General features: G+C 43.9%; 1 protein-coding gene across 4 annotated transcripts in view; it reads right to left on the bottom strand.

Moving 5' to 3' along the window:
* Positions 1 to 26,597, bottom strand: part of SLC4A7 (solute carrier family 4 member 7) — a 422,082-nt gene that overhangs the window by 307,899 nt on the left and 87,586 nt on the right. For all 4 annotated transcript variants that reach the window (XM_086942128.1, XM_086942129.1, XM_086942126.1 and 1 more), the window contains exon 2: positions 3,573 to 3,654. In XM_086942128.1, the coding sequence (XP_086798254.1) occupies positions 3,573 to 3,654 (82 nt within the window). The remainder of the gene's footprint in view (positions 1 to 3,572; positions 3,655 to 26,597) is intronic.

Genomic DNA, 26,597 nt, shown 5'->3' with positions numbered 1-26,597 from the left:
GTGTGTGTGCGTGTGTGTGCGTGTGTGTGCGTGTGTGTGCGTGTGTGTGCGTGTGTGTGCGTGTGTGTGCGTGTGTGTGCGTGTGTGTGCGTGTGCAGGGGTGGCGGCAGCGTGTGTATGTGCGCGCGCGCCTGTGTGTGCAGGGGGTGGGGGCTGGCTGTGTGTGTGCGCCGTGTTTGCATGCAAGCCAAGCGAAAGCAGGGGCTGTGTGTGTGTGTGTCTGCGCAAGCGCGTCAGAGGCACGCTCCCGCGGTGAAAACTAGAAAGGAAAAGCGCGTGGCACATTGCTGTCCACATTCCCAGATACGGGCAACATAAGGTCTCGAGCAGACTACGCTGCTCGACCTAAAAAGACAGCGGAAGGTAACTGGCTCATGATCACGTTTGTTTATATGTCCTGATCGATTTTAGTCACAGCTAGAACCTTCGTTCACACTCATGGCTTACGAATAGAAGGCTTTTAAAAATGTATTTTAAACCAGTGTACAGAAATGACATATGTTTTTAAATAAAACCAAGGACACAGCCTAACCATATACGTACTGACATCTCAAACATCGAACTAACATGAAGTTACAGATATGACTGTGGCGTTTCACTGCACAATAGCAATGAAAGATCAAACAGACCTGTAAAACTCTAATGCACAAGAGCACATCATTCATAACAGCTGCGGTCATTTAATAAGCAGGAATACCGATGTGCTTTGAAGCCAAATTAATGCAGCAGGAGTCAAAATAGTCCAGGATAATGAAAAATCTAACAGTGTTCACTGAACAGAAACAAAATAAAACTGGCTGGAGAAACCATGAACATAATGTTCTAAATGCTTGCAAACGGTTGATCAGGGACCCCAAAGTGGATCCCAGAAACACAGGATGTGGAAGCCCAAGACACTTACATGAGCAAGGGAGAGGTGGGCAAACTCGCTAGCTGCAGGCTCTGGAAGCTATAGACCGGTTCTGCTCATCTTGATGAAACTGAATTTGTACTTCTGGGATGCTAGGTCTGCAAAGTCTTAACTTCACCCAAAGTCAACATTGTCTTGCCCACAGCTGATCCAGCATGCAGTTTGGGAAGGGGGGTCCTTTGACCAGCATCAGAAAATCTGTGGTGGCCCAGCAGAAACCCCTCCTTGCATAGGTCAGTGGGTTTTGAAAGACGGGGTCAAAATGTGTAGGGGCGGTTACAAAGGTGTAGGATAGGGGGGCAGTAACAGGTGGGAGTGTTCGGCAGCCAAATACATTTCGGGAGCAGGATTTAGGGATATGCAGATCACCTATGGTGCGGAACCAGCCGCTGATCGATCAGGACCGCACGACAAATCTAATATCAATAGTGCGGAAGCTTAAGATTTGTTTTTCCTGCAGACCTCCGTTTTCATTCTTAATTTTATTCAGACGGCCTTCTTCATAACATTTTAAAATCTTGTATTTATGCATAAAACGAGACGATCGGGGTAAAAATAACAATGTTCTTGAACTTCCACAGTCCGGCATTTATCTCATTTTAGAGTTCTGGACTTTGTTTAATCAGATTCGCCTATATAAAAAATAAAAAAAAAGCTGCTAGGGTGTTAGTTTTGTGGGAGAGGAGGGGATGTTCTTAAGTGTCCTTTAGTTTGCTAGTTAGGCACTTTGGACGGAAAATGACGCCCCCTTGCTGTGATCAGCTGATCATGAAAAGGATTAGGTTCTTTTCCGTAACGGGCAGTGGGCACCTGAACTGCCCTTGACAACCCTACCATTCATAACAGAGCACCGGATATCATTAGCCTTCTAATATGAACAAGGAAGTTCTTGGGTTCTCTTGAGTTAGTTCAAAAAGACATTGCTAAAAATGATAGGGTTTGGAACAATAATCAAAGTTGTGCTAATTTTGACCACATCTTGTCTGGATTGGAATGGAGTCTAAAGCTGGAGAGGTGTAGGTAAACTTGGAGAAGAGTGAGTTGGGCTGGTGAGACATTAAAATAACAGCAATTTATTGGAGGCCTACTGTGCATCCTTTCTCCCCAGAACTCCAGCTAGTGAACTTTTCTTAACTTTCTCAAAGGTTGGCAGATAATGCAAACTTTAAAGTATTTTTAAAACTGTCATTTTCATAAATAAACTGCATCAGTCTAGTGCCTATTACTTAGTCATACTTTGTAACGGTGCAAAGTTTCCACGTATGATAATTTGCTAATCTTATTTTTTTAACTTTGAGTTGTGAAGTTTAAAACTAATAGTTTCTCTTCAGTGGGAAACAATTTCTCCTGCAGTTAGGGCAGCGGTGGTGTATGTAACCGAGGGGATTCTGAGGTTCCCTACTGTTCTCCCACTTGCACGAGGGGAACCAGTGTCACTAGTCCCTCCCCTGCACCGGAGCTGCACGTGACTGCCAGACGACAGACTCCTCCCTCCCGAGCACAGTAGCCTGTTTCCTGCTGCTCCACTGGAATCACAGCGGTCTCGCTGCATCCTTTAACCCCTCCCCCCACACTTCAGCGCTATCGAGGCTTGACATGCAGCACATTCATGCATGGAGTGTTTGGTTGTCAGTGTACAGAGAAAGCCTTCAGGTTCCACAACTCCTTAAGAGGAGAAAATGCAAAGAAAAATAAATAAAAAGGCCAGTATAGAACTCATTCGGTGCTCCCACCATGGCAGGCCATGCAGACAGAAACCAGCGCAGGAAGCATTCTGTAGATGCTCCTACTATCAGTAGTCTGCACCGGATAAGGAAGGATAGGCTAACCACACCTGAATGTCAGTCCGGTGCAAATTAAGCATGAATACCTCCACAGCTATAGACAATAATAGTTAATAACCCACACCATTCATTATGGGGCAGAGCAAAGACAATGGCAAATAAAGAAGGGGAAATGTGGCTATAATCTGTCCTCACCCAATCCAAAAAAACTAAGATTAGTGAACTGGCAGGAGAAGCAGTCTGTCTGGCAGAAGGTATGGCCGCCCAGTTCAGAGGCTTGCCTCAATGTTCAGTCTTATCTACCCAACCATTCACCCCCACAGGAAGACCCTCAATCCTCTCCGGGAGCACTGTTCAAGTGTTGTGGCAGAGCCAAACCTCCCTTCGCTTAAGTGTAAAAGTAAGCCTGGTCACCACAGAGAAGACAAACCGCTCTGCGGCCTGTATCTGTGCTTTCGCTCACGGCGAAGAGAGGTGAGCCAGCACAGCTCTATCCCCTTTTCACAGTAAGAGCCACAGAACAGCCCATACACTAACATTTTCTGGAAAAAATGCATTTTAAGAAGAGACAAGCAGGATCCTACCTGGCACACAGGCACACCAGAAGCACAAGGGCCTTGAAGACGCATGCCTTTGGAGCGTCAATAGTCATTGCCCAGAAATCAAACTTTCCGATTGGCTGCCAGTTTCCAAGCTTCCATTCAGGGAGCCAGTTCATGACCGCCCTTTACCCTGGTCAGCTAATGTGCAACGAGTACATCAGCTGGAGTGGTCTTGGCAGGTTGATGCCTTCCCACTCAAGTCAAAACACCAACATAAGCAGATGAGAAAGCTAAAGGGTGCACAGAGCCTGCAAAAACATTCATAGTGTAGCTTACTTTCCAGCTCTTCTTTCTCGAAGTTTGTATTGATTGTGGAGCTCGTTTTCCCTAGATCGACAATTGCTTCTTCATCATGGCCCTAAAAAAACAGAAAACATACATAAATAAAATGTGGTTCATAAAATGTGCCTTTTAAATGGTGTGGAGGGAAATAATCAATTCATACGTTATTTGGTACACATAGTAGGCAGAGAATAGCATGGCTTCCAGGGGCCAGGCATCAGCTACAATAGTGAAGTGCTGCAGACTCTTCACTAACACTTAGCTAGGGAAGCTGCCTTACATCGCGCCCTCAAACGCAGTACACAAACTGGATACCAGAAGAATTACGAGGCAGGGAAGTCTGGACTGAAGCAAGTCAAAGGAGAAACCTTCTAGGCAAAACTGCCACAGCGCTTATAAAGACAGGGGACTCTGTCACTATTCTACGTAAGCAGTTCAAATCAACAACGAATGGGTCAGAAGGAGTGTGTGTATATTATATATATATATATACACATATATATATATACACACACACATACATATACATATATACACACCCCCACACATACAGACACACCCACACATACAGACAAACCCACACACAGAGACACACACACACACACACACACACACACACAGAGACACACACACACACACACACACTTTCTAATAATCATTTAAATATGAATTATTCTCCTTCACACAAAGTAAAAATATTTAAAGATTTTTTGCATGTTTTTCGTCACAAGCTACTGTTTGGTTTAAGTCCCATTCTGCAGGATTGATCTGCACCCCTTGATGTGCTTATTGGAGGCCTGAAACGCCTTCTATTCAAGCAAGGAGACTAAAAACAGACAGTAGTATCGTTAGAGAGGAGTGGAAATCACTGCAGAGTCTACAGTGTGCCTCCGAGATACATCGGGCTCTCCGTATATTTGTGCTAGAAGTATTACTAGCAACAGGGCTTCGATTCCCCAGTCGTCTCCTGCGGTTCTCACTCGTGTGTGGTGGGGAGGAGGGAAGGCGAAGTTGAGGTATTAAGTGGCTGCATTGGAGGGTCGCATGAAACTCCATACCCGCCATGAGCAAGAGAAGGCAAATCCGGTCTAGTCTACGGATTGGTTCTAGTTTAAAAGGGTAAGAATAATTAACTTTCACATAGTAATTAAACTACAGGAAGCTCAAATCCATACAGAATTTTAGATCTACATATCTAATTCGAAATCTGCATCTATGAAGTACCTCCCTACCCATGAATACAGAAAATACGACGACAGAAAATACAATGGCTAAAGCATCATCATCGTTCACAGCCATTAACTAGTGCACCATAAAGGTAAACTCACAGTAGCAGGAGGTACCACATCAAAGTAGGAATTGCTACACAACCCTGGAAATTCTGAAAATCTCGAAATCCTAACCAGGAACTTTCTTGTTAAGCACAATGCCAAGTTGCAGTAATTGTTTTCAACTTCTCAAAGAAAATATTCTGAAAGCAGAAAGAGCTTAAGCCAAACATTTCAAGAAACATAATGAGGAAAAGCGATGTTCTCCAGTACTCTTAAACATTAAGTGAAATCGAAAAGGACAAAAAAGTCAGCAAGAGAGCTAAGTGTGTAAGAGTCTTTAAACGGGGAATTCATTCTTGCCCTTAATTTTTATATTACCACATCCAGCTGGCAACTGGACTCAAGTCTTATGTGGCACATCGGGCAACCACTGGCTTTTTTTGACAAAAGTTCTTTGCATGCGAACACTCTTAGCCCATCTCAAACTATCAGTCCCAAAATGCAATGTGGTTGGCTAAAATACCTATAAGAAGACATTTAACAAATTCTGAACGCATTTACTATATCAAAACCTGCAGTTTGGTTTGTTATCAATTTTAAAAGTGTAGTCAATTAAATATGGCTGCCAACATACTATGTGCGCTGCGGGTAATTTGAGATTCCTCCTTAGACGCTTTCCCTGAGTGAGGACGACTAACTATCCAATTCAGGTGGCTCATCGTCACAGTTTCCTTTCAATTAAAAGCAGTTTGGGGTCTCTCTAAAGATCACACATGTCCAGTATTTGTAAAGCGCGAACAAGTACCCAAGGGCGTCAAGGAGCTGGGAGCCGTCGGGAAGATTAAGCAAGCTATTATTGCCCAGAGTCAAATGGTGCTGGGCTGATCTGCTGCCGGCACCGGGGATCGAACCATGAGCACCCTGGTTCGAAGTCAGCCGCCCTGGCCGCCACGCCACACCTCTTTCAACTGTCTGTGTACCACCCCCAGCCCATCCCACAACCCTTTGTGGTCAGTCTTCTTGAACCTCCACCCATCCTCCATAGTTAGTTTTCTTGTCCATCGTAGACATGCTTGCACTACCCCAATCGATTTGTGCCCTCCCCCATCACCTCTTGCCTGTCCTCACTCTGTGTTGCCTTTTGGAGGAAGGGGGTGCTACACAGATGGGTGAAAGAGGTGTGGCGCATCGGCCAGGGCGGCTGACTCCGGAACCAGGGGGCTCACGGTTCGATCCCTGGTGCTTCCTTGAAGCAACCCCAGTTTACGAACAATTGAATGAAGCAATTAACAGCAGTCAATTGCACCCCAAAAAACATTGAGTCAGCAAGATCACTAGGAATAATCCTGGACAAAAAACGTAATATGTGGAAGCATATTGGTGCCACCACTTAAGAAGTAAACCTACAAATGAGTTTACTACGGAAACTAAAACCTATCCTCCCTCAAAATGACTTCAAGTCAGCCGTGCAAGCAATCGTGTTCCCCAGACTGGAATATGGAAGCGATACTCGCTCATGCCTGCTTAGAGCCACTACAGCCCTGTTAAGGGCCTCACTCAACTCCGCGGACAGACTTATCACAGTGTCAAAAAGGTTCAATCACATCTCCACTGACTTGAAATCGCTCAACTGGCTCCCTTATGAAGCAAGTATTAATTGACACCAGCCCTGAAGATGATCTCAAATTTTTGAGATCGAACTGCCTTCGTCCTCATATCTACATTAACTCCTAATGTTATTATATAAATGCATTGATAGGAGTGCAATGTTATGTTTTTTTCATTATTCTATCACTCACTAGAGCACCTTTTTCACTTATTTTGTGAGCAGTGGATCATAATTGGTAAAAATAAATTGGAAAAAGAACTACGTTGAAGAATTGATATACTGCAATGAAGACATTAATTGCATTATATACTAAAATGTTTGGAGGTTGTTGTATTCTATGATTTTTTTTCAACACAGTTATAATAAATGCTATAGAGGCCTGATTAAAAGCTTACGGGACTTATTCTCCACTACTTTTCCTTTTCAACAAAAAGGATCCTATATGGGACTAATGGACCACAAGAACCTTTGTATGTGAAAGCCTCATTTACTTGTAAAGCGTTCTGATATCCGTAAGGGTCACATTCGCGCTACATAAAACTTTCAGACAAACTTTTGCCTTTGAATAGATTCTATGCTTCCACTGCAGATGTCAAGAAACTATTTTCAATATTTTGATTTGACATTTCATGGTTTGCGAAGCATTCTATGGGAGTTCATTTCTTGGCTTTCAGAGCGCGCTCATGCCCGTTCTTTGATCCAGTCTAATTCAATCTACCCACTCCTGCCCTCTCTCCTTGGCAGCACACCAGTTGCAGGCCAACAGCCTTGGTGAGACCCTGAATGTTGATCTTATCCTGTCCCTGCCATTTCATCCATCCTACCAATGCGCTTTCAGAGCGTCAGGTACTGGATGGCAGCATCTTTGATGCTCTGCATGTTCCACTGCAGTACCCGGTGCTGATCCGCTCTATGGTGGCCGACACTACTGGCACCGCAAACGTCTGAGGTTTTTAAATTTCACCCACATTCGAAAATCAAGAGCAGAGACAGGGCATGTTAAAAGCATATGAAAACATTGCTTTCTTTATTTTCAAGATGGCCACAGAGTTATGCGTTCACAACAGTGCACATAACACAATGCATGCTGCTTTACGAAACGCTGCGGCCATCTTGAAAGTATAAAAACACAATGCTTTCTATTCTTTTAATATGGCCGGTCAGGCTCTGAAAGCAGATTTCATTGTACTCACTGAAAAGCAAGACTGACTCGCTTTGGCAATGTTTGTTTTCAGAATGTCTGTGCTGCTTTTCTTGGCCACAGCCCGCCGGACAGCCACCAATTCACAGACATCGGCATTAAAGCACAAAATGCCCTTCGAAAGGACATCTTTCACCATTGCTCCACGTCTTGAGAACGTGTCATAGAGGTACTTGTGTGAGAAATATGGTTAAGCTGCTCTCTAGAAGTTGTCATAATTACAAAAAATAGTAACTTGCACTGCTCCAACACTAGGTCTTTTCACTATTTCTTCGTCAGAAACATACCATACGAAACCGCTAGGTAAGAGTCATTAAAAAAAGGGGCCCATTAAAGTAGTATTTCAGCTTTCGCTGATGCGCAATACTATTAAATGCTCATAAAGCTCTCCACACCACAAGGCTCCTGGGCGGTCAACGCAGGTATGAGGCCGATATAACACTAGATGTTGGCTATCCAAGATCACACCACACGACATGCAAAGAGCAAACACAATTTTCCAAGTGTGCTGAAGCTTAAATTGATATGGCCTCATACACAAGAAAAGAGGCAAGGCCACAGAATTGATCATATCCATATAGTACAAGCACAAATTGCCAGTTTCTGTACAGCCCCCTGTCTCGGATTTCAACTAGGCTCACCCTCATTTCTTAAGGTTTCAGTTCTTTCAATGCAGTAGTCATGCAACACCGGTGTCTGGGTAACTAAGGACTTTGCGGTTAAGAGACTTTTCTATAGGGCGACTGCTGCTTGGATGTCCTTAACCAATATGCCCTAGCAACAACTTGGAACCACTACAAAGGGCAGAATTTCATCCTACACAGGATTTTTATCCTGAGAAGGCAAAAATATTGCATTGAAACTACTACATACCCCTTCCAACTGCACTAGAATCCAAGCTCAGGTTCTTTTTCTGGACATTAACAGTTAAACAGACATGACCAAGGAGGATTGTATCCTAAAAAAGATGTGCGGCTGTGTAGCTTGTTTAAAGATGAAATCTGCTGACCAAAGCTTGCATTTTACTTCCATAAAAGAGCTGTGCAACACAAACATATGCATAAATGTTTACCTTTAAAGAAAAATCCAGAGTAAAACCTTCAACCCACTTGTTAGGAAAAACAGTGGAACAATTCACCACTGCAGCAGGGGGGTTGGGGGGGGAGGGGGTGAGGAGGGACCAGTCGTATTAAAGATATTAAATCAATGTGCACAAAGCAGAGATGAACGGTCTTTCAGCAGTACTTGTCTACAGCTCAAACACTAAGAGGAATAACCATTTACAAAGGAGAAACCATTTGGCTTGTTTAGAGCGAATATACAGGGACGCCCCTAGAGCACATACGGGCCATGAACACTAAGCAACAGTAACTCACGCAAAAGGTGCTGGGGCTCGCCGGGAGGGGGCAGCAGAGGTAACCGTCACCGGGGTGGCGGGCGATCCAACATCCTCCCCCACTTCTTGCGCATGGCTTTTGCTTGGCTCTAAAGTTACAGGTTTTAACACCTGATCTATTCTCAGAAACATTCTCATGAGCATACCACACTCACTGCCAATTGCACTGGCATGCAGAGGGAGAACCATGACCTCTCAGTCTCCTGGTCATCGATACAAGTTTACCCACGTGCTCAAATCTAAAAAGAGGTAGGTAGGTGGTGCCAGCTCTGCATTGCGCTACAGCATACAATCAGCGGCTTAGCAGTTATGCATGCCCTTTGTGGATTTGCAGCTGATCAACAATCCCACTGCCATCAAAATAGGAGGGTACAAATGCAGGCAGCACATATTTTGTGACTGCAAATATACTGCATTTATGTGCTAGTATTAATAATAAAAATGAGAACCCAGTTAAAAAAAAAAAAGACTAATCTTGCAATTTTTCTATTTAGAAAAAAATATAAAGTGACAAGTATTTTTCAACGAGTTTCTGGTGGCACACTAGAAAGGTATCCAGAAAATGACTTAGAACCACTAAAAGCCTCAGGGACAATGGATATCCCAATGCACACAAAGCCTCAGGGACAATGGATATCCCAATGCACACAAAGCCTCAGGGACAATGGATATCCCAATGCACACAAAACATTTATGTTATACCGTGTGTTAACGTCATACACTTGAATAATTTGCCATTCGCAATCTTAAGCACCGCTAGGACTGCGGTGCCGGTGCAGCCCTGTGTTCCAGGCACGTGTACTGTGAAAGAAAGATGGGATTGTGGCACAAACCTGGAAAATATGGAATCCAAAAAAATGCTGCATCCATAAACAACCTAGAGTATGTGGGGGTGTCATGGCAGCTATAAGTGGTAGGCAAAGTACCATACTCCTATGGATTATCCCAACAGGCTTGGTGTAAGCTTTGGCTGCTATACTCCTACTTGGTCAATACTACACCCCTCGGACCGATTCGAATGACACCCAGGCCGAGGCAGGGAGTCTGGACTGAAGCCTTTACTTACTTCCATTTGCACTGGATCGTGATGCAAAGTCCGAAAGCTGTAGTTATTAGCCTGGGAGGGTAGTATGATGTGTTTCACTTTGCATGCCCATCACAGGAAATGGGAATTCTTAGTCCTCTGCGCGCACTTATCCCAACTATTCACAGCGACTGTAAATGCACTGAAGGACCTGTCTAAAGCTCCATGAGACTATCATGCGAGCGTCTCGTGTGTAGGAAGGACCCTGCCTTCGGGTAACGGAACGTCCCAGTCCCACCCAACGCAGTCAAGAGTTGCCCGGCCCAATGCCGCCGCCATTATGTGAAACTGGTCCAAGTACAAAGAACCTTTTCAAAAACTTCACTTCCCAGCTCGCTAATGTGGCATTTTAAAACAAAGGGTTTTCACTATTCAACTAAACCCTTTTCAGAGGCAAGGCTGAATGAATCACATGAACGGGTCACAAGGCATAGCCGCCTGTGCGGTCACATACTTAAACACGTTAAAGATGATGGCCCTGTCGACAATCTCCAATGAGATCAGAACGTAAAAGTATATATTTTTTGTATTTTAATGAAGGGAGCAAGCTCAAGACGGTTTAACATTTTAGTGGTGGGCCTCACATATTTGTGTGGCCATCAATAAACCTAAGTGGGGAAACAAATGACAAGATTTTCCAACAACTCATTCCTCCAAGTTTCTTGCTAGTAGAATGTTAAAGGACTAGCTTGGTTTCGCAACACTCCAGGTTAACGCGGTCTGCGTCAGCAGACCAGGGGTAGTTATCCTTCACAAAAGCCTCTTCCAGCTGGATACCAATAAACCAGAGTATGCGAACACAGACCAAGAGAAAACAAGTGAAGCAGGAAAGGAGGCCAACATTCTCGCAGGAACAGACTCCTGCTCCGGCACTGCAGTTCACTTCACGAAACCCAAAGTTATTATCAAACGGGCAGGTTATGGCACTTCTGCGCTGGTGTAATTTACAATCAGCTGGTGCAAGATCTGTGTTAGAACTAGAGCCACGTGGTACATACAAGACTCCAAATAGCCATTTCATTTTTGAAAAACGTTTTTAGCAGCTTCAAACATGGCATGTGCATGCCATACTTAAAAGACTGGGCACTTTAAAGTCGCGCAATAAGATACACATTGGACTATTGATGCACCTCAACTGCATTCGATGGTTACATTCTGGATGGCTCGGGGGCAGCTTTCCATCAATCGGTAACCAGCACTTCATATGAAGGCAGAACCCGTGGCATCAGGAGTACAAAGAATACAATAAAACAAGAACTGGCTATGCCATTAGGTCTCGCCTGCGCAAGAGCGGGTTGCCTTGAAAAGGTTTAACTAAGTTGTACACCAGCATGCTCAAAACTTAGTGGGGAAGAGTATTGTGTATACAGCGGCGCAGCAATGCATAGCACAGAGTGGCACAGAGCGCAGCGGCGCACAGAGCGGTGCACAGAGGCGCACAGAGCGGTGCACAGAGGCGCACAGAGCGGTGCACAGAGCGGTGCACAGAGCGGTGCACAGAGGGGTGCCCCGAGGCGCACAGAGGGGTGCACAGAGGCGCACAGAGCGGTGCAGCAGCAATCAGAGTGGCACAAAGGCAGAGTGGAGTGTCTGTAAAGATCCACCAAGTTTATGGTAGTTAAATTCCAAGTTTATTCTTCATTATGTCCCCTCCAGCTTCTTTGTCGCAGCGTTTCACCCAACTTCCCTTCCTTCATAAGAACACATTCCCATCCAAAGTTCTACCTTACTTGGCTAACATTCCAGAAACTCTATACATCTCACCTCTTTACATATATAAAAATGCATTAGCTATACAGAAAAAAAGGAACACGTGCAGTTTAATCTATTAACAGGTATAACACTAACCAAAAATAGATTGTACAAGACAAAATTATGTGCAACAAACAACTCGCAGGAAAGACATTATCCTGATTGCAAGTTATCCAAATTACAAGTTATCTAGATTTGCAAATGGACACTTGCGCACACACACTCCAGAAACTCCACTAACTCATCTGGCAGGATCAAAAACTCATTTTTACTTCCTTTACACTGACAGGTTGAGAAAACACACCTCTTTCCTGACAATCCCACTTTTCTCACTGCAATCCCAACACCTTTTCCTATGTCCATTCTTCTGACACCTTTCTTAGTATCATAATACTCCTTGGCTTGAAGTGGTTTTACTGAAACACTACTTTTATGATCCATCCACACACATTCTTTGATCTTCAACCATGTTAAATCTCCTTAATTTCCGGTTCTCTTTAAGCGCTATGAATGGCAATACCCAAAGTTACTAAGTGAGGCGTTATCATCTATTCTCAAGTTAGTTTCCTCAATTCATCTTTCCAGGCTCAAGCATTAGACAAGAAGTGTTTAATGTTCCCCATAATTAGGTGGTTGACCCATTAAACTAGTCCATTGGCTTGAGGTCAGAATAAATCTACTGTTTCATGCCAGACACCCATTCTGTTCAATAATTCATACTTCTGGAGATAAACAGCACCCGTTATACGATACCAAGGTCTTTGGGATTCCCGAATCCATGAACACCTCTTCCAAAAACCGAATCACACTCAGCACCTATATGATCATTGGTCTCTGTTACAAATTATTTTGTGTGATAATCAGAACAATCGTGTATTTATTTCTCGTACCTAGTTAGACCACGAGACCCAACAAAATTGACACTTTTTCCCCAATGCCTTTTGGGTAAATTCAGACAATTCAAGGGAGGCTACCTCCCAATCTTGGTTTTCTTGCTATTAGCGAAGACATAGCACTCTTTAACCACACTTTGAATGGCTTAATGCAACCCAGGGTAACAAAAAGATTGACAAATAAGTCTCTCGGGCATATTGCGGCCCGTGTGCCCTTTGTGCGCATTCTGAATAATTCTCCTACAGAGTTTCTCAGGTGGGAAGCTCCAGCAAAGACATCAAATCATTCCATCACACACACAATCTTTTACATGATGTAAACATTCAACTGTGTACTAAAAGTTCCGTCATTTTCCCAGCCTGTAGTTCCATACGTTTCCAACTCTTGCAATAAAACATCCTCTACTATTGCCATTTCCAATTCTTTTCTATTGAGAGACTGCTCTCCACTCAATCACTACTTCTACATCTGCCTCCTGATCTGGCTCGACTGTAGGCATCTTAGATACAATCAGCATTAAGGTTTTTTTTCTTCTTCCAAACCTTTCACAAATTCCACACTAAAATTGTACTCAAACATCCACCTCGATATTCTGAGTCACATTTCCTACCAGACCATCACCCCCTTCGAACAGGTGAAGTACTTAAAATGCTTGATCCCACAGCATCTCACAAGGGCTTCCCTCTCAATCACAGAGTAGGAGGAGGACGCCGTCTTTTGTAGACGTCTTGATGCAATTATTCTTCGATCATGACCATCCTTCACCTGTTTCAACAGCTCATATTCCCCACATTACTCGGATCAGTTGTTATATATGTTTTAGCAGAGACAGCAAAATGCCCCAATGTCGGACCTTACAATAGGTCCTCTTTAACATTCTCGAAGTATGTAAGGAATGTAAGGGGTCAATAAACAATAAACGGACATAACGGACTCCAACTAATTACCATAACACACAACGCATGGTAGAATCTTATTTTGGAAGTTTTGTTAAAGATTTTCCTTCCCAAACTGGTGCTATTGCCAAGGTACTTTCCTCTCCCCATAGAGTGCTCAGCAGTTGCCGATGTACTTTCCTCACTGTAGTAATGCGAGAGAGGCCACCATTCCCACGGACTGGATTCCATTACTGTGAATACCATAGAGACGCATAGCTTCTAGTGATAATGGTGGTCAATGTTAAACTTCCTTACGACCTACACAATGGTGGCTTTGTCATAAAGACGGTTTGCAGAATTAGAAATCCACGATTTGTGAAATTCCAGATCTCCGCTTATGAGGTTCGTGCTAGCAGGGGCCCGAGACATATGCAGCAAGGTTCATGAGGAGTATTATGAATCAATTCCAGCTGGCGTTTCTGTATGTCACATGCTGCTAGTCCTAATGAGCTACAGATGTACAGTTTTAATTTCTGCAGCCCTTCACTGCCAAATTCTTTAGCATGGCACGCAGTTTAGCTTGTGGCAAATTTTACAGGATGTGCACATAAGACTAAACGTATCCACCGGCCAGCCTGACAAATATTATGCCGCAATAGCCGAACCAGTCGCCAGAACAGTTAATTACGCCGGTTGGCATTCTAACAATTAGTTTACATTTATTCAGTTTCTTTAACAGTCCACATAAAATCAGAACTCAAAATACTTTCAACTGGTTCTAGTCACCACCTTCTCCATTTCGGAAGGTTTATAAATAATCAAGGACCTTTATCAACGTCCACATCCACCCCTTACAGGTTACTCATGTGAATGAATGATTGTTCCATTGATAGCTGCTTACTAGCTCTTATCCAGAGGTGGAGGTACTTCAATGTCTGTCCCCTGCATAGACTGAAACTCGTCGCCAGTTATGTAAATATCCATGAGGCGTATTGCAATTAAATTCCAAGTTTATTCTCCATTAAGTCACCTGCAGCTTCTCCGTTCCGGTTTTCCATCCAACTCCCCTTCCTTCATAAGCACACATGGCGTTACCATCAATGAGGCTGGAATAAAGGTGGCTTGGCACTCGACCTACTAACCGCACTGAGCATCAACAGGTCATTGGCCAGTAGGAAGGGTGTGTAGCAGGACCATCAAGGAGCTTGGGTGACGAGTGGCTTTGCACTACTACACACCCTCCTGTCATCTGGAATAGGTACAGCCCTGGAAGCAAATTGGGCGGTCCAAACACCCTTGATCCTCATTCTCAGTCCACATCTGTAAAACCGCAAGTCTGATGTATGACAAAATGCCCACTATCTTTAAATATACAATGCAAGAGCAACAAGTCTCTGGCGAACATTTAACACATTTTTTTTAATTAAGAACTGCAGTGTCAAACAGCGATCTACTGCAGTTATTGTCTGTTAATACAGGTTTTAGTGTACCTCTCATCCTACCTGCTGTGGCAGTGGGAGTATCTCCCATACGGAGGAGTCCACTGCCACTGGTAATCCCCCACACTGACATTCTCTACAGTAGCGGTGGCACTGCACAAAGGCAGATAAAGTGTTTTACTGTCTGGCCTTCACACATGCTACAAAAACCGCAGTGTGTTCCTAGAGTTTGTGATTCGGCTTTAGCCAGAAGGATTAAGGGCATAAAAAAGGAATTCTTAATCCTGAAAGTAGATTTACTGTCTCCCAGCCTGCCTGGAGGTGAACGAGGCCAAGTGAGGCAATGCATGGCTTGCTATAGCTGGGAGCACCATTTGTGCACAAGGTTCGCCCAATAAATGGGCCAAAACGTTTTGAAGACAGAGTCAAAAACTACAAATGGATTAACCATTTGCACAAACCATAATTTTTACCTTCATCTACGCTACAGCAAACCTACGCAAAAATCACCCCACCCGTAAAGTGATCCTCGGATTAACACTTGAACACTGGCTTCTCAGGAGCACGACACGCCTGATCTCTGCTGAGAATTAACCAGAGGGAAACTCTGAAATCAACACCTCATTGGTGAACACGAGGTGCAAGGAACCCCCAAATCCCAGAAACTCGTGCCTCTTTCACACAAAGGGGACCTAGACCCACTCAAACCGGGCAAACCAGCTTAACATGCTCCAAAAAAAGCCTTGATATTATACATTGGATAATCTTACAGATCGGAATCTCTCATTTAATTAAATTGTTTTTATGCTGTTAAAGACAGATTTTGTTTGGTTAACAAACTCTGAATTCTTGACAGGTTCAACTTAGACTTGGGTCCTTTAAATGTAATGAGTACTACTAAACTGGATTGTATTCTAACTTTGGTTGTAAAAACCTAGACTATTTACAGAGCTTAGAAACTGAAAATACAGAAGTATTAAGTGTGGGTTCTAATATAGGTCACCCTCATGTGCTGTTCTTTCTTGCCATGCAAGTCTACCTCTGAATCAGATCTTCACACACGTCAGATAAAAATTAAAAAAAAGGCGGGGGGGGTCGACATTTTAAACAAAGTTAACATCCAACTTTTATTGAAGAATGCGGACAGCTGATTATCGCTTCTGAAACAGCATTTATAAATGAGGAAATTGGGGTGAAGCGTAAGATGTATGGTGAAATATAGCAAATGTGTTCCCATCAATGCTTTTGCTTAAATTGAGAAGTTGAGAAATTCTGGAAAAATATTTGAAAATGAACCCTGGTGGGGCAACAGGCCGGGAGTGGGCAAAGAGGTTCATGTCCAAACTCGGCACTACTAACTTGGTCAAGGGACTGCCACTTCTGTTCAAAGAGCTGCAGCAGGGAGGTTGGTGAGGAACAGCTCAGGGGGTTAGAAAGCACTTCACTGATTAAATATACATGGCAAGTGAGCCTCAACTAGTTGCTGCTACTGCGCACTGAAAGTAGATCCGCCCATGCAGCCCTGAATGTATTTGTAGGTCGGTTTCTCGCGCCTCTAAGGGCAACATAGCTGCCATACTTCTGCAGCATGTTCAAGCAAGTAAATCTTCCATCTGCTAAGTAGATATGCCTGCTTGTGCCAACCAGGTTCATAGTCTTTGGCCTGGTCACAGTATTCATCCAACTACACAATGAGAGCGTGAAGCCTTCGACCAGGTGGATCTCATGCAGTCCAGCATAGCACGATCTAGGGTTACAGGCAGTGATGCCCTAGTGAGCCCTGTGGTGGAAGGCACTGCATCAACCCTTACAGTGCTTGCGAAGCCTCCCAAAAATTAAAAAAAGAGAAACTTAGACTTACACTTAGGACAAATCAAGCTTTAATTTTTTTTTTTTTTAAATATACTTTGAATCCTTTATGCACTCATTGGATATCCTCACCATCTGGCATGGATTTTGCTCTTGGGATCAGAGCTAGTTAGAATACAAGACATTTTAAGGCAAACGAGCATAAACCATTTGTTTTTAGGAGGGATAGTTGAGTTGGGGCAACTTACGTGAACCATTACTACAACTCACAGAATGAAATGGGTTATGAAATTGAACCCCACGAGTGTAACACTGAGTGGCGCCCTTGATGCCAGGGATTTTGGGTATCATCATCCTAGGTGTAACATTCTGCTGGATAAGAAAACTGCGAGGCCCTCCCAAAGTGAAGGTATTCGCTGCATGTAGGTACAGAACACAGAAGGCCCCAAGAACCGGATGTGTGCACAAGCAAAATGTGGCACACTACCCTGGCCAATCTCTTAAATTAATATTCGCCACAGGAACCCCTTACAAAACTTTTTATAAAGTCACATTTATAGTTTTTTGGCTGAAAAGTCTGATTAGGTTAGCCGATAGTCAGGAATTCTAGGCGCGACAAACTGACGCGCACAAAACACAAGAGACTCTTTCCACTGAACCGGCTTCAGAAGAAGGAAGTCCTGTGCACTGAACCTGTACCTGAGTCGGTGATCTCAGGATGGCCCTCAGACCTAATCTATAGCTGCGTTATGTCCACTAGGAAAATGCATTTTCACTGCTTTTTAAAACAAAGTATCAATTCTGCACACTTGCCACAAATTCCTACATATCTCGTCTAAGTTGCTTGTTTGAGCAATAAACTTTTTTTCGTTTTAAAGGGATCAAAAACAAGCACTGGCGTTGCCAATAGGTCTCGCAGTAGGAGAGTTGGAGCTATTGGTTTTGTAGATGACATTTTATATTTATATATTGTTATTGGCATTGTCAATAACAATATATAAATATACAATGTCATTTACAAAACCAATAGCTCCAACTTTCCTACTGCGAGAACTATTGGCAACGCCAGTGCTTGTTTAAGGGGCAGGGTTTTTAGTTTAGGAATATATAGGTGGCATTTAGGGGAGGTCCTGCCTTATTGAGGACTCCATTTTGGGAGCAGAGCAGAGATTGCAGTTAGCCCCACCCATCCAACCTATAAAAATGTACCTTTTATTATTGTTATAGATATGGCTTACTTCGTATGAGTTGATATAGTTACTATAGGATAGGTTGTAGTTTTAAAGGGGCGCTTTTTTGTTGGTAATGGAGTCACCCCTCAGGAGGAGGGGGTCTTCTGAGGGGACAAGAGGAGTGTTTGGAAAAAGGGAGTTCGTATTAGAGATAATTGGTCGGATGTGTGAGAGAGAGATCGGGTAATGCAAGGTAAGGATTGTGATTGGAAGATGAAAGATGAGGTTACAGCGGAAAGGGAGTTGATTTGTTCTGGGGAATTGTTGCAAAGTCTGGGGTTGTTAAGGGACGGGGTGTCAGGAAACATTGTGTATTCGTGAGGATATCTCAGTTTCATGTATTGGACTTGAATTCATGAAGGTTGATGCCTGCAAGCCTGTTCTAATAAGGTGGGCATTTATGCTGTATAGGCTTGTGTCAGGGATATTATTGCACATTTTTTTATATGTCATTTTTAGTCGCAAGTGCAGAAGAAAAGCGAACAAAAGGCATGCGATTAACAAGCAGCATGTACTTGTCCAAATGTTGCCTCTTCTTAAACTTCAAACTTTAACATGCCGCCTGGAAGTGAGTGGGGGTTGTGGACGTAAGCGTACGTGACGTCTGTAACGTGGTTACGATAGGGCGCCATTTTGAACGGAAAGCCCTGCGGTGGCGGGAAAATTGGCGAAGTCCCGGGTCCGAGGAGGGGGCCCCGGTGAAGAGTAGAGGCGGCGGTCGGGGGAATATGTTGGAGCGGGGTTTTCATGAGTGTAGGGAAACCCTGTGAGAAGTGCTGGTGTCGTGGAGAGGATTTACGGAAAGGAAGAGCAGGTGAGTAAAGCTTTTTTGGGGGGAGTAAAGTGGAGGTATTACGACGTTGCCTATTGTTAGTGTTGCCTTGTTTGTTAGAGTAGTTGTGTAAAGTGTAGGTAGCTTTTTAAGATTTGGATGAGGCAATGTGTGTGGTTGTTTATGATTTGTGTGTACATTTTTTGTGCGCTGACTGCGATACAGTTTGTGAGAACATGCTTTGTGAGTGTGTCTGCGAGTGTGTCTGCGAGTGTGTGAGATAGTGTGTGTGAGAGAGTGTTTTTAGTTTTGTTATGAATCTCCAGTATTAATTGGCGCACTGTGATAAGTAGTTTTGCTACTTACAGTTTGTGATGCTGTCTGTGTGGCAGGAGTGTTACCTCCAGCTGGAGATGTTGTGGCTATGTTTTTCTTTGGCTTGTACACTGAAATTGAGTTTACATAAAAAATAGAGCGCCGTATTGGGCTAGACGGCTAGATTATGTAGTGATTTTTAACAAACAAATAATCTAGCCTTCCCGGAGATTACATTGAAATACATGTTTATTTTTACTGCTATTGCACCATGTTGTTGGATATAGTTGTGAACGGTACAGAACATTATGCGGCTGTGCTATAAAGTGTTTTTTTTTAAAATATGTCTGAGCGAGATGCTGTTACAGTGCTACCGGCGCAAGTACGTGTTTTGTGAGTAAGTTAAAACAAGAACAAGTCGGGTTGAGGCGGGAGAGTGAGAGAGTGGGAGGGAAGAGCTGGAAAAGGCCAGGCTCGGCAGTGCGGCATGGCTGTGATTGCGTGGAGAGAGAGGGGAGGTGCTGGTGTGGGAGGGAGAGGCTGTGATTGCGTGGAGAGAGGGGGAGGTGCTGGTGTGGGAGGGGGAGGCTGTGATTGCGTGGAAAGAGAGGGGAGGTGCTGGTGTGGGAGGGGGGAGGTGCTGGTTTGGGGGGGGAGGCTGTGATTGCGTGGAGAGAGAGGGGAGGTGCTGGTGTGGGAGGGGGGAGTTGCTGGTGTGGGAGGAGTGCTGCTAGGGGAGGAGAAGCCTGATGCCGGATGGGGGCGGGAGAGGCTGGGCTTGCATGCGATGCGCGTGCATGTTCACGTGAACTTCATGAAAACCGCGGGGCTGAAAGCCCTTTGGTTTGAAGATGTTTTCGCCACATGAATTCTCGCTCCGCTCGATGCGCTTGCGCACATCGATAGGTCGCGAGACCTAAAAACCGGTCTGACTTCCTGTAGAAGGTAACTGGTCACCTTGCAGCCAACAAGCATGTATTCAGGCATTTTTAACGTGCAGGAACCCCAAGAACCGGCAATGAGTGACATGCATAAAATACATTTGAAGTGCACTATCAGTGTTCTGGGTGGAGGATTCTTAATGGAAGCGGGCGCATCCGCAGGCCTTTAGCGTTATCCCACAGTCCCACAGGGATGCACCTAACAAATGTGGCACCAATTGCAAAAGTGGCTAAATAAAGGCTAGTTTTCTGTACACTCCAAATGTTTTATACGTTTACAGGATTGGTTTCACTCTAGAGGTAAAAAATACAATTATGTTCCTATGTACATTTCCTTACTACATAATTCATTCACCCAAGGAGCATAATCCGATCATCCCCACCCCCGAAACAGCGCATAGTTTCGGGGCTTGGCAATACAAAAAAACCACCAAGTGTAAATTCTAGTCTGGTCAATTCACTCACTTGGTTTCTTCAGAAAGCAGAGCTCATCACGAGAGAACGAATAATTATTTGATTCTCTTGTATGGTGCCCATGCTATTATGCTCATGCCCAGGGACTTCAATGCCAATGTCTCTTATTCATAAGTATATCAGGGTGAGACTATGGGACAGAATGATTCTTTAAGTACAGAGTTGCTCTTTGGCCCCAAGTATCTTCCGTTGGTTATGAAAAATTGGGCAGTTTACATTAAATTACATTAGGATGATCGATGGTCATGGTGATGGGGAAGGACCCAGTTGTGATCGTTTTTGCCCACCTAATAGTATCTCAATACATTTGTGAAAGGCAAAGATTAAAAAGTACTTAAATCAGTTTTCTTTTGCCGAGTATTATTTCGCTCAGATTATTACCCTGAATACTCCAGTGAAAGGCTCACCAATTTTGGATTCAGACGTAAAATTAGTATATCTCTATGATCAGTAAAAAAATTGTATATGTTGTGGAACTACAAGTTACTAATAGTTTGGTTGAAACTGGAAATGATGCCCTCTAAATAAAAAATGACATGATATTCACTGGAATAAGAGGATTTTTTTTTAGAAAGGTTAAATTGGAGGTACATGGGGGCAGTAGTAAAACTAAGCTGCGTTAAAGAAATATTTGAAATTCACAGAACTAATTAAAAAAAAAACTGAAATTCAATGGTAATACATATTTGTGATAAGCCAATTTTCTTTGTTGGTCCTGGGGTTCTCTGGAACTCCCTACCTCCCCCCAATATGAGCCAGGGTACCCATGCCTGCACGATTTTTTTTCCACGACACTGGGACCAAGTCCACATATACTGTAATGGCGACCGTAATATTTCCATTCATGCTGGGGCCATCCAATTAGATCGCTGGAGCAAGCGGACAGGGCCAGAAGCATGGAAGGACCCAATAACCAAAATCAGATTTGATAACACCCTTGTGGATGGGTAACCCTCGCAATTCTCAAAGCTTTTTAGAGGCAGAGATTTTCCTCAGAAGTTGGAGCACTAGTCTAGAAGCTGAATTTTGAACAAACTGCAGCCTGGAAAGAAGCTGCTTGGGAATTTGCCTAAACAAAGGCTGTTACAATAGCCCAGCCTTGAGGATTCGAGCGTGAAAGCTCCGGTTATCCCTGAGGCACAAGAGAAGTCAAAACTTTTTTTAAAAAATGATTTAACCCCTTCACTGCGGCGGCTATTCCGCCGCAGTGCTAAGGGGGCGGGGCGGCCGCACGGCGGCCGCATGCTGGTGACGGAACCGCTCCGTCACCAGCGTCGGTGGCGCTGTGCTTATGACGGAGCGGTTCCGTCATGGCCCGCCCCGCTCAATAGAACGCTCAGCACAGGCGCGGAATTCGCGCCGCGCATGAGCAGCGAGCGGGCCATGACGGAGCGGTTCCGTCATCAGCACAGCGCACCCGCAGCTGATGACGGAGCGGTTCCGTCATCAGCACTTAAGGGGTTAATCAGGGAGAAAAACTTTGCAGCAACCGAAAAGACTTGTGGCCGGAAGGACAAAACATTATCAAATGTTACTCCCAAGTTTCTAGCTACCGCTACAGGAGGGGGGAGGCCCAAAATCAGGCCGATCATGACTATTATCCTCAAAGCTCTTTTGAATTGCTGCAATTTTCTCTTTAAAAACATAGACAGCCTGTCACAGCGGAATTGAGGTGGAAGGATATCACTTGACAAGGCTTTAAGCTGTAGAAAGGACTGTGATTTGAAAAATCTTAGAATCAAAGTTGGCAAACTCAACTTCAGCATAAAAAGTCTTCAGCTCCATTATCAATTTATGATGAGTTTTCCAAGTGGTTTTTAATCCGATTAGATCTTCAGATATGCAGGCCGACCACCATTTTAGTTCTAATTGTTGGCTAATGCAAAACTTTTCTGTAAGAAAAAGCATAAACCAAGGTGCAGAGGGGACAGAGCGGCTTCTGCTTGGACACACTAAAGGAGCTAAATCATCTACTGCCTCCAATATTCACTGATTAAATGTGTCACAGTCATTCTGAAATTCTCCCATAAGAGAGTTTCCTCTATTCTAATTTGAGAAGAGGAAGAGAACTGTGGAGGAAAGTTATAAAAAAATGCAAATGCATCCCAGGTTCCTCAAAGCAACGCAGACTTTCTATACAAACAAATGGGTTTATATCTTATTTCTGATAGAAGGAAATTCAGATATTTCAGCACATAGAGAAATATAAATAAGGGTACTAGTCTTCAACATTTAATAAACTTTTATGCTGCATTAATAATTATCCACCATATTTTGGAAATTACTCGCAGCCAGAAATGTACTATTTCAATCATATTGACCAAAGAAGCCTAATCAGCAAAATTAGTTTCCCGTTTATGTACGTGGCTCACTTTGGTGGAGGGAATCCACTCCTAACTAAGATAAAGGAGACGGCCAGATGTGAAAAGTGAATTTGGTTGGAGTTATTGGTACCAAATTCAGACATCAAGCTAAGCGGTTAGACAATTTAGTACTACTAATCTCTCCCCACTAGCGGGTGCACAAGGAAGCCTAATCTGAATGTAAGGAAGCCAAGAATCTGCTAATATATTGAAAGGAACAAACAAAAGGTCCTACCTCCCCTGAACTTCCGGCACACCCAAAGATAGTTAAGAGAATTGGTGCAAATCATGTCCAAAGTGTGGCCAGCTGAAGGAGTCTGACCAACCACTACTTGAGAAAGACCAGAACCCTTAAAATGCTGTGAAAATTCTTAGTATCCTGGTTCCTAGGGTAATCAAAATGACAGTTAATATCACCCCAAAAATACAATTAAATATTGCAGTAGAAATGATGACGGAACATCTCCCAAAGAGCCATAAAAAGTAGAGCAAGGGTCAGGCAGGCAATAAACTAGAATGCCTGAGAAGGAGCAGGAATTACCAACTTTAAGACTGAAACCCAAACGTTCTGCTCCTCCACGATTCTCCACTTCAAATGAACATAACTACAAGATGTTGCAAAAGATTGTCAATCCACCAACTTGACCTTCAGACCCAACATGTGTAAGAATGGAACAGATGGAGTGCAGAAGCGACATAAGGATTAGTCTAGGTCTTAAGCCAGGACGCTCCTTAGCTGGAGCATCTGTGCGCCAAATAAAAACCACATAACATAACATAACTCTGCAATAAACAGAAAATCAAAGATGGCGGACATTAAGAACACATCTTGAGAATGTTTGGGACGGGAGCGCTTATTTATGAGCCTACCAGAGAGGGATACTTTGCCTGAGGCCTTAAAAGTTGAAGCCATACCAGTTCAGTGACCCACTTGCCAGTTAAAAACTCCCTTGCACAAGAACAGGAAACAGGGCCCTCAATTCGTTCCCATATTCCCACAAAGCAGTATCTTGCCTAAAAGCGCTCTGTATGGTTCCACCGCTGAGGAAACATCTGGTTTATAAACAGACAAGGGAGCTGGCCACGGAACGACCAGGTGCAGATAGGTTTATTTTTGGTACGCAAGCTGTACATCAGCACTGATAGCCCATTCATATCCCTCATTTTCACCTTAAATCCCACGACCAACGATACCACATAACTTTACAGAAACAAGCATTTGCAATGCAATCGGTCTCGCCTTTGGGACCTTCAGTATTTAGCCATGCAGCACATGGTTTCCGGTTGAGCTGCCAGTAGCAATTCTACCAAGAAGCAGGGAAGGGAAACAGTGCTCTAACAGCCATGCTTTTTATATTCTTAATAGCCAAATAAAGAAAGGATATTATGAAATGAAAGGCAGGAACAATGACAAGGGTGAGGTGTTAAATGTTTGGGTCTGCAGGGGAAAATCTTCTGTCAAACTACAGGTGGTCCACCAATCCAGCCCGGATTTCTGAAAAACTTGTTGGCTACAAAGGTAGAATCAAAAGTACACCAACCTGAATGTCTAATTGTCTTACAGCGATACAATCAGAAAGAAAAATGGGAACTCAATGGGTCACAGAAGGAGGTGATCGCTGTGCTAAATTGGGCATAAAGGCACTTGGAAACTACCAAGTGGTCTAACTAGGCGCTTTGATAAGTGAGGAGCGAGGGGGTTGCAGATTCTTTGGGAATAAGGAGTGCAAGGGGTATGATATGGAACATTAAGAATGTTTGGGCTGTGGTAGGGAGGTGCAGGGAGTCTGAAATAACCCAACAACCTCATATGGCATGGAGTGACTAGAGATTAAACAAAGTCATGAACTCCAACACACCCCAGTTAAGGAAAAGGTAAATAGGACCTCGAGGTTCAATTATTTGAAAACTTTTAAGAAGGCCAATGGGTTAATTCCCAAAGAAACAATACTTCATGCTCAAGAGCAGCCTTCTAGGTACAACCATGCTATATAAATAACAGAATTGGTCCCCGTGGTCTCAACTACTTTCTTGGAGCACCGGAGCTGAAATGCCTCTGTTTTGTAGCGAGCGTTCAGCATACACTGGCACCCTGGTAGACCGCGCAGTTCTCTTCAACTTCCTGCAACATATGGGCAACTTTGATTCCCAGGCACAGAAGAAAAACACACTGCCTCTTAAACAAGACTCTTGGCAACAATGCAGGTCAAGCTCACTCCACTGGTAGGCTGACAGTCAAAGGAGTGAGCCAGCAACATTACCAGCAGCTATAGCAAAGCTTGCGGCCATCTTTGAATGGAAATTATTCAAAACTAGCTCCCACTACTGTCTACTGCAGCTTATAGACAACTGTTAAAACTGAATGGAATTAATGATGTGCAAGAAAGGTAAGTGCCAACACTTCACTGTTGCGGATACAAACCTATATGTAGTTACTGAAGTTCTGCATGTGGCTGTAGCTGCAGGGATATCAATAGGTGGGCGCGAGGTAAGCTACTGCCAAGGCAGTGGTGGCGGTCCGGTCATCATAGTAATATACCCCTGTGAGACATGACGGCGGGACAGAGGAAGTGAGTGATGTAGCTGCATCTTGCTCAAACTTAATGAAACCAACTTCGAGCAAAAGAGCCAGCATATCACGAGTCATGTGGGTGGGGTTGGGCTGGCGGAAGAGGCCCGGCACGGTTGGAGAGTGCATAGAGAGTGTCTTTAAAAGACTAAAGGTGGAAGGACAACAGGACAGAAAAAGAATGAGCAAGTCGCAAGTATGTAGCGAAAATAAAATGGCAGAAAGGAGCATACAGAAGACTATAGGCAGCAACAGTAGTGCAGAATGGATGAGGGGGCAGGAGGGGCTGGCAGCAGAGGTGGGAGGGCAGAAGTTGAAGAAGCATCAGTATGTTACAAGTTGTTTCAGAGCTGGAATAACAGAGTGCACTGGCCTGTGTGAGCAGATAGGGAAAAAGGATACAAAAGAAAAGTGAAATTTTGAGCAGGAGGTGCTGGAACAGACGAGTTTACCTGAAAACACTCGTTCAGTTGAATTGTTACAGTTTATTTTTGTACAGTTGTGTCAAATAAGTCATCTCAATAGCTCTCTTTTCTGAAATGAGTATTTCTGTGTGGGGAATCACTCCCCCCTAGGACCTGGATTGAAAAAAGGTATTTAACCGTATCGTCAAGCAGGCCACACGTCCTAAACGAGTACATGCATATACCGTACAAAGTCTTTTGGAAGAGGAGGGCTTTAGGTCTGGTTGGTGGGTGGAGGAGGTGGGGGGGGGTGGTTCTAGATAAACTGGCATGAAGGCCTGTGTTATTGAAAGCGGACGCCCGTGTTAACCCCTTCCAGGCTGATGACGAGCTGGGCTCGTCATGGCGTAGCCTCCTCGCACGCTGATGACGAGCCCAGCTCGTCACGTAAAGTGCGATTTAAAAAATCTCAGCGCAGGAGCGGAATTCCGCTAGCGCGCATGAGGTTAAGGAGAAAGCAGGCAACCATGTTGTTAATTTAAAAACACTAAAGATGAAGCGCTGCCGTGCTGCTCAAAAAAAAAAGTGGTTCCAGTAGAAGCAGCGCACGTCCTGC

The sequence above is a fragment of the Lissotriton vulgaris genome, chromosome 10, assembly GCF_964263255.1.
Source record: "Lissotriton vulgaris chromosome 10, aLisVul1.2, whole genome shotgun sequence".
NCBI classification, from domain to species: Eukaryota; Metazoa; Chordata; class Amphibia; order Caudata; family Salamandridae; genus Lissotriton; species Lissotriton vulgaris.
This window is presented reverse-complemented; position numbering and strand designations above follow the sequence as displayed.